This window comes from Geospiza fortis, unplaced genomic scaffold (assembly GCF_000277835.1).
Source record: "Geospiza fortis unplaced genomic scaffold, GeoFor_1.0 scaffold172, whole genome shotgun sequence".
Taxonomy (NCBI): domain Eukaryota; kingdom Metazoa; phylum Chordata; class Aves; order Passeriformes; family Thraupidae; genus Geospiza; species Geospiza fortis.
Window position 1 is genome coordinate 3,336,702 of NW_005054309.1, and position 9,186 is coordinate 3,345,887.

The 9,186-nt window shown below is 37.2% G+C and overlaps 1 protein-coding gene across 2 annotated transcripts; it reads right to left on the minus strand.

Moving 5' to 3' along the window:
* Positions 1-915: 915 nt before the first annotated feature.
* LOC102044679 (cytochrome P450 2J6-like) lies at positions 916-9,114 on the minus strand. Of its 2 annotated transcripts, none has more exons than XM_005418984.2 (9): positions 8,900-9,114; positions 7,148-7,310; positions 6,637-6,786; positions 5,678-5,751; positions 4,036-4,212; positions 3,730-3,871; positions 2,211-2,398; positions 1,844-1,985; positions 916-1,328 (listed from the first exon to the last, which is right to left on the minus strand). In XM_005418984.2, the coding sequence occupies exons 1-9, from the start codon at positions 9,068-9,070 to the stop codon at positions 1,150-1,152; spliced, it is 1,386 nt and encodes a 461-aa protein (XP_005419041.1). In that variant the 5' UTR covers positions 9,071-9,114; the 3' UTR covers positions 916-1,149. The 2 variants fall into 2 exon arrangements, with proteins under 2 accessions (XP_005419041.1, XP_005419040.1); XM_005418983.2 differs by having other exon boundaries at positions 5,678-5,838.
* Between the last annotated feature and the right edge of the window lie 72 nt (positions 9,115-9,186).

Below are 9,186 nucleotides of genomic sequence, written 5' to 3' on the forward strand. Positions count from 1 at the left end.
GATGTCATTCCTGGAGATGGCACTGTCAGCTAATCAGAGTATAAAAATAATCCTTCCTGTGTTGGGATGCAGTATCCAATTTGTACCCCATACAAGAAGAATGTATCCCAATGCCATAAAAGAATATACCTTGTTAAGTGCCAGTAAGCACACTGGCAAAAAACCTCCACTTCTGCCAAGTCCTTAGGCACCTGGTTCATAAAGACTTCCAGAATTCTTCAGTAGTGCCAAATCTGCTCTTTGTCATGGTGTGCTAAGTGAAGTCATCTAACTGTGATAAAGAATCCATTTTAAAAAATGAAAGAATAAATTAAGCTGAATAAATTTTTGGAGGATCTGGAGCAATTATCACAAGTAGACTACCTGGCATGAAGTTCCCATGTCGCTGGCAACCAGTGGGCTCATAAAAAAGGATAAATTATCAACACTCTGTGACTACTCACTGTTTTCATTTGTCTTCCAGTCTTTGCTCTTTGCTTGTGATGTGAAAAGCTCTTCACAAATGCCTGATGAAGCCACTCTTCTATTTTCATAAGAGTTGAAATGTTACCTGGTTTAGTGGGTGAAACCCTGAACTGTCTTCCCAAGTGACAATGACAGAGTTGTAAACAACAGGCTTGCTCAACAGCAAACCATATCAATCTAAGGGAATGTGTTATCACAGATCATACTCTAGAAAGCTTCCTCCAAGAGCTTCTTTTATCTCCTGCACCCACTAACATTCCAAGACAGACTGGAAGACCTCTCAGCCTATCTCCACAAATGCAACTGTGGCTTATGAGAAGAAATCTTTATTCATGAGATTTCCAATTCATAGACTACACTTCAAGATCATTCTCTGTAAAACCTCTTTCCAGTTGGTAATATGTAAGTCCCAATTCTAATTCTTCCCTTAATGCCTTTATTTGTTACACAATTTTCCAGTATTTTCCAAACAAAATTTACCAATATTTTCCAAACAGAAAAAAAAAAAAAGAACAAAATTTCAACCCTTTATAATTATAATGCTCAAGATGCAACTCTCTGTCAAGAATCTTTCAGGGTAGTGATTAACCAAATGAAGAGGAAAGCAAAAATCTTAGGACATGCAAGAAGGAATTCACAAAGAAGCAATTTTACAGAGTGACTCTTCCCTGAATCTGCCATTTCCTATCGAGGAATGGCACAGAGCTGGTAGGGAAGTGGCTTCATTGTGCTCCCAAAAACAAACTTCGTGTTGACTTCCTTCACTCCTTCTGGCAGGGTGAATGTGAATGCTTGTAGCAAGGTGGAAAAGACAATAAAGAGCTCCATCCTTGCCAACAGCTCCCCCATGCACACACGGTGCCCTGTGAAGAAACAGAAAAGGCACTTCAGCCAAAGGATTTCTGTCACACTTCCCTTTCTAAACTGCCTGGGATTTTCTTTGCTTGTTTACTGCAGATTTTATCCTTTTCTCTTAAGTTTGTCATTTAATGATTCATAGCTGAAAGGCTGCTTGTATTTCCTCAAAAAGTCTCAATCTACATTTAAAGCAGGCAGTAAGACACCATAGAAACTGTCACCAGGGTGGCATAGTTCACATCTACAGTCATCCCAGCACCATGCATTTTTCTGCTACTGCTTTGATATCTGGATCTCTTCTCAAAGAGAAACTGGATCTGTCTTCCAAGAAAGACTTTTCTGTGTGTCATTGCATCTCTTCTGATCTTTTCCACAAACAATTGGACTTCTCTCTTCTTGAAGATATTTAAAACAGTTTGTATATACCCATTTGTAGGTGCCTTCCTAGTTATTTTGAGGAATGAATGGATCTGAAGTTGTTACCACAAGGAGTAAATAAATCCCTGTTCAGTGCACTTACCTATAGCAAATGGTAAGAATGCTTCTCTGTTTACAAAGTTTCCATCTTTATCCAGAAAGTGGCCTGGGTTGAACTGATCAGGTGTCTCCCATTTTCCAGGATCAGCCAGAACAGAGTCAATATTTGATAAAACTACTGTGTTCTGAAAAAAACAAAAAAGGAGCAGTGGCTTCAACAAAAACTGTGACTGTAGAGTCTACTGATATCTAGGACAAAGCCTTGTGAAAGGCCGTCCACAGGGACAGTCAAACCTTAGAAGCACTAGAAGAAGAGTTCATGCTCTGAGTCAGGAAAAACTCAAAACCCTTTCTAAAATCATCTAATGGACCAAAGATCAAATTGATTTAAATATGCAGCACATTTGTACCTTTGGAATGCGATATCCCAGCAGCTCTGTGTCCTTCACACTCATTCTGGGCAGTGCAATTAAGAGTATGTTACTGTATCTCTGGATCTCGTGAATTACAGCATTTGTGTAGGGCAACCTTTTCCTGTCCTCATAGCAAAACACATGGGAACAACCCACAACAGCATCCAGCTCCTTCTGGACTTTCTCTAAGGAGGAATATTCAGTTTTAAATATACAGCAAACAATCTATCAACTCTATAGTCATAATTTTTCCTGTTGCCTTTTGCAGACAGAATAGCATCCAATGGATGAAAAAGATACTTTATAAAAAAATAATGCCTTCAAATTCCCATATAGATGACCTGAAAAAAATTGACAGAGAGTTTGTTTATAGGTTGCATATATACTTTTAAAATAAGATAGTGGATGAGGTCATTCTATAATAATATGTGGGTTCCTGTTACATTTACTGCTCTAAGGTAATTGATAAAAAGACTTTTATTAATATTTATTTCTACAGGCAGGGAGTCAACTAGAAAAAATATTAATCGTGTGTTAGAGGAACAGTTTAGTAATTGATCAAGGATTGTTCTTCATTAAGAAGCACATAGATTTTGCTTGTCACCTACAGATTCCTAACTGCTATTCTGTAATTACTTGCCTTGGGAAGCACTTATACAGATTAGTTTTTCCCAAGGACTTCTTTTTTTTTACTTACAATCTGAGCTGAAATGGTATTTTCTGATTTTTTTTTAATACTGGAGACTCTATCATTGCAATTAGAATTATCCCCACAAAACTTAAGAATGTGTTAATATATCCCAAGAAGATGAAAAATCATGTGAAAATTCAGTATGTGCAACCCAGCTTCAAGTCTTTTGAAGGTAACAAAATGGGACATCCTTTCTCCTTAGCACTTCCACATTTTCTATTTGCGAGGCTTCTGCTGTGCCTGGCACTCAGCTTAAACTGTCAAATATGAGGCCTTTAAAGTGAATTTTGTACCTTCTAATCCTTTCTATCCCATACACTCTAGCTATTTTCTCAGTCCTTTTACTCTGCCAACCTGTAACTTTCTTCTGTGAATATCATTATTAAAAGCACTCATTTTCAAGCTACTCATCCCAATATTAGCAACCCCACACTGTATTTAAGTTATTTCTGCTGCAAGAGGCCAAGAGAAAATCAAAGAGTAGGAGCCAGGGATTTAAAAGGATGACCCAAAGACTCCTTAGTGGAAATCTAATCATTACTGTCTGTGAAGGTGTAACAGTACAATTTATCTCATCTGAGACTAAATTCCTGCATCTGATTAAATTAATCACACCCTGCATTCTGTTTAGATCTGTTAAAAGAAAAAAAATCAAGCTGGAATGATTAGCCTGAATGTTAGAAAGGATACAGCAAGAAACAAATTAATGCAGTTCACCTGATTCATACTTCAATAATTAGTTCCTCTACTTTTCTTTGAACAGGCATGACCACTATTTGAACTTGTTTCATTGCTAGAGTTGCAGACCTCTTTGGATGCGCTTACCTTGAATGTCAGGATAAATCACCATATAGAGCAATGCCCACAGTAAAGTGGTGGCTGTAGTTTCTATGCCTGCTACAAAGAGGTCAGCAACAGTCTGGATCAAGTTTTCTTCATCATAAGTTGCATCAGCATCTCCTTTAGTCTGCAGATACAAATTGAAAAGAAAGTTATGGCACACAAAAGAAGTAGTAAACCACCTGGAGAAATTATGTGCTTCTAAATTTATATTAGACATCATTATAATCAACGAAACACTTAAAATCCCTTGTTGTTAGTGAAGTGTGAGAGAAGTTCAGAAGTACTCACTTTATCGATCTCATCCAAATAGTAATCAATAAAGTGTTGATTTTCATCAAGCTTTCTTTTTCCTTTGTGAATTTCAAGTTCCTTTACTAACAGAGCCTCCACAAAATCTCTGCAGGACTTCATCTTTTTAACTGATGGCAGAAAGTGACCAGCAAGCCAGGGAGACAACTCATACATCTGAAAAAGAGATATTTTAGATATGAGATATTACATATAACTGTGTAGCATTTAGCAAACTAAATCTGAATCCTAATACAGGTGTCTGGATAGTGAAAAAAGCAAGTGAAAGACTGATGATTGAATTAGCATTACATTGAAGGGATAGTGCCTATTCCATGATTCATTAAAGCCTTTCTTAATTCTATTTTTCCCTGTAGCAAAATTAAAATTTCTCTCAGTTTTATAGTATAAAGTTATATATTTATTTATTTATTTATTTATATATTTTCATATTTATATATATATATAGAGAGAGAGAGAGTTGTTTTAAAAACAACTTATACAAATACCTACTGAGAGCAGTTTGGAAATAGCTGAACCTGTGCCCACCCTGATTAGAAGGGTAGCTTAGGAATCATTTCACTGGCATCTTCTGGGATAGTTACTAGTAAGGAATTTTATTTTAGCTTATCTAGCCAAAGTATCAAAATAGTCCTTAAATCCTCAAGGACCTTATTTACAGCAGTTTCCAGTTAGTCAGAGATGGTGGAAATCATACAAGATACAGAACTAGATGAGTTCCAACAAGTTCTGCAGAAGTGGCTGCCTTGTGCATGGGTAAATTCACTTTTTGACTATACTCAGTACTGTGGTTCCCCCTCATAAATGATTCGTAACAAAACTGCCCCAGTCTGAGGCCACCTGTTCTGCTGCTTTGGCAGCTGCACTCACAGATGCACATACAGGAGCAAGAGAGAATTTTTCTCTCCAGAGGGCCAGATGTGAAGTTGGGAGTTTGTGCCCTGAATGGAGACAGATATCATCCAGCAGCTAAAGAAGGGGGACTTGCAGTGTCACTGTACTCTTGTAAGGATGTGCAGATGTGGTACAGGTGTTGCTGTCAAAAACTGGAGGGAAAAGCTGCCATTAAGCAATCTCATGCCATGTTACCTTTGCACAAAACAGTTGCTCTACTCCAGTTTCTCTGAGGTTGGCTGACAGTAGAGAAGGAAGCAGTAAAAACATATTTATTCTTGACATTTTTGATAGCCGCGTCATATAATAGAGTGAAGAAAGCTAGCTTGCCAGACAGAAATTAAGATAAGCTTATTTCTGAGGTTTTCAGATAATTTAACCCATGTTTTACTACTGATTTCAGATATAGTTTCAAACTCTGGAGTTGTGCAGGTAGCACTTTTAAAAAGAAAGTCCTTTGTAGATATCTCAGCCATGTAACAAATCTTTGCATTTTCATCCCTGTCCCCCATACACAGGAAAATTCTGTGCTAAGATAAAGCATAAACAATTGAAACAAGTTTTGAACTAGGCATCTTGAAGCACTGTTCTGAAATGCTCCCCAGAAATTCTAGGTGATCTGGTTTTTTGGGGTTTTTTTATTACAAAAGTAACAAGCAAGTTGCCTTTTTGCACTGTCTGTCTATAGAGAGCAAACAAACAAACAAACAAAATTGATTTTCCTCACATAAAAGGAGATGCTGTTCAAAAATGCTGCCAGAGTGTCAAAGGACTCAATCAGGCGGTGAAAATTCTCGTCATCTCTGGAGAAACGATGTCCAAAGATCATTGAACAAATGACATTTGAGACCGTATGAACAATAGGCATAGCGGGGTCCAGGGGTTTTCCTGTAAACACAAGGGACTGCATTCACCATTAACACTTACTGTTCCTGCTTTGCCCACTGACAGGAGAGCTGATAAAATTTCATCAACATTTCTGACATTAATTAGATCACTGAATGGCAAATTGTAACTTATTGGTAAAAGGCCTGAGTAAAAAAGTAACTTCAGACATCTGAAAAACACTGTTGGTTAAAAAAAGGAAATTCTATTCCACTGCTGGTGGGAATGGAATTAGTAGTATTAATTATAAAAATACCCAGATATCATCAAACCTTGGCATCAGCAGATCTCACATTTGGCAATAACCAGGGTACAAAACCAGCTGAGACATTAAATATACAGATGAGTTGAGAAGAGAACCTTCTATTTTTGATCATATCATTTTGCATTAGAATATTTCAACATACCCTGTGCATCCTTGGTTAAAGCTTTGCATATTTTATGCTTTTCCTTTTCTACACAGGAATAGGAGGCACTGTGAGACTGATTTTTTTTACTGTTTGCAGTTAACCTGATGCTGTTGCCATAAGTAACATAGAACAGACTCAGAAGTAAAAACACTGATAGGGACAAGTGTGTGTGTGTATATATATATAAAACAAGACAGGAATCTCTAATTCTGTGATCTTGCTGTGGGGTTTCACACTTCCACAAGTAAGTATCTCATGCAGGTAGCACATACAGACTTTTGAGACTCAGCTCTGCACATAGACTTTGAATCCATTTTTGTAATCAAATAGTTTCAGAAATTACAGTGCCCCATTCTCCCACTGCACAGACTGCCCTGCCCATCTCACATACCATTTGTTTTCTGTAAGTATTCCACCAAGTGAGCAGCCTCCTCTTGCAGTAGATAATCCTTCTTTTTTTTCCCTAATCCCATCTTCCTCATTGTTGCCATTCCAAAACGCCTCTGCTGCTTCCAGAGATGACCATTAGAGAACAAAACACCTAGAATCACAATGAACTAATGCTGTCAATGCTTTATAAATTGATGGATTGGTAAGGTTGATACATCCAAGAAGCTTCTCTTTTCTTCTAATTTTTTCAATTTTTTTACAGCAGTCTGGCTACATTCCTCTTTTCTTTCTTTTTGTATTTTAGCCATTTATCTTCTGTATAGAAGCTCTTACATTAACTCTGTACTGTCATTATTGTTCTGACAGAATATAGAATAGAATTGTTTTAAAAAACTTGTGAAAATATAAACTTTTTTCCTGATGTAAATTAAAGACTTTGAGGCTCTAAATCAGTATTCAAAACTAGGGATAGAACACAACACATTAAAAGAATTTCTGAGAATAAAAATTACCATTTCCATGTGTTAGAATTTGAAAGATTCTGCTTTCGGGCCTTCCAGCAACATCTTCAGCATGGGCAGTCAGACCTTCCTTCACTGCCTGAAACCCTTGCAGGACAATTACAGGAGTGTTTGAAATCCATAAGGTGAAGATATTGCCATGAATTTTGGCCATCTGTAGAACAAGACAGAATTAGAGTAACAGGAGTGAGTACCAGTACTTTTAAATCAAACAAAATGAACCAGATCTTTTCCCTGTGCAGATGCCCTAAGAGTGACTGACTTTGAGAACAGAGCATCAGGTATATTCTTACATACAATATGGTTTGAAGTCAGGTTCCTTTCTAAAGTCTCATTTATTAAAAATCATGATGTTTCTAAAATGTCACCCAATATTGCCAAAGTCTGTGATGTCATTTATTATGTCTTACAATTCAAACTCATTGTAGATGAACTCTTCCATCGTCACCACTTGCAACAAGACAGCAGTAGCTCATGAATTCGATGTGAACCATCTATAGATTCCCCTTTGTATGTCAAGTGTAGCAAAAGCAGTCGAGGAGCTAAATAATGCAGGGATCACCCTTTCCCTTCCAGCTCAGCAGTGACAGCCTTGTCTTCAACTGCCATGCACGCAGGCATCCCTGGCAGTGGACAGGACAGTCCTTCTCCCGGTGCTGAATCAGGAACTAGAAAAGTAGCAGAATAGGCTGGAAAGAGCGGTGTGTTGCCTAGACATCCCAAGAAATGCAGGACCAGAGGATTACCCAATTTTGCTGCCTGGGAGCAAACAAGAGGGAATACTTATGCACAGTGAGCAAAAATGTATGTCCTTGCACTTGCACACTTATATTTAATTTCATTTTTGTAAGGACCAGTTCATGGCTTTTGAAACCTTGGGATGACCAGTACTAGTCTTCATGTCTGGGATGTCGGAAATAGAAGAAAACACAGCGGACGGGCACTAGCTACTACTTTATATTATGGAATAATAACACTTTGCCTTGAAATATGCAGCTCAGGAGGACAGAGCTGTCAGGACACTGAAAACGAGGGAAAGGGAAGGCTGAGAATGAAGAGGAAGAGTGAGGTGCTGTTACTTACATATCTAAATGTTAAATATTTAGTATAGATGTATAAGAACTATAAAACAACAGGATACAAACTTTAGAAGTGCTGCATATTACAATTGGACATAGAAAAGGGTTTGAGCATAATATGAATTATTTTAGCCATTTAAAAGCTCAGTCTTGCTAAGCAGAATGAAATCTCTTGTAAAAATCTGACCAAATGATATGTCAGAAAATAATTGATTCTAAGATTTTTTTTTAAATCCATTGAATAAATATATATTAAAAAAATCATCCTTTCTGTACTGGAAACAAGCATAACCTCAGCAGCTATTTCATGGGATACTTAGAAAATGCCAGTGCAACAACAGTCAAAACACAGACATCCAAAAGACTGCACAGAATTAGTGAGTCTACTTTAAAATACAGCTTTTTCCTATGTGTAAGACAGGACTATTATCATCATTATGGTTTTGTTCATATGCACCAAAGGTTATATATATATGTATATATATATCATAGTAAGTGCAAATTTTCACACAAAGAAACAGATATTTTAATTATCTCCACCTATTTCCACATTTATGCAATTTAGAAAACATCCCTCCCTAGCATTCAAAACAAAACTACGTTAAGCACAGTTACTTTTCAATCAGTTTATGAGTCCATTAATACATTGCCAGAAAATACATACTTTTTTAAGATGCTCATGATGAATTTTGAAGTTCATCTGCAGCAGATTTCCAAAGAAGGGATACGGAGTTGGCCCAGGAGGAAAATGTCTTCGCATCCATTGCAATTTCAGAAACTCTATTAATAGCAGAGACAGCACAAAAAATACCAGCACCTCACTCACTGTTAACATTTTACTTCTGATTTACACAGCTGCGTTGTCTCTCTACAACTGCTGTGTAGACGGAGGAGACATCAGTTTATCTTGCTCTTGGGGTACCTCCCTGAAAAGAGAAAAAACATTTGATG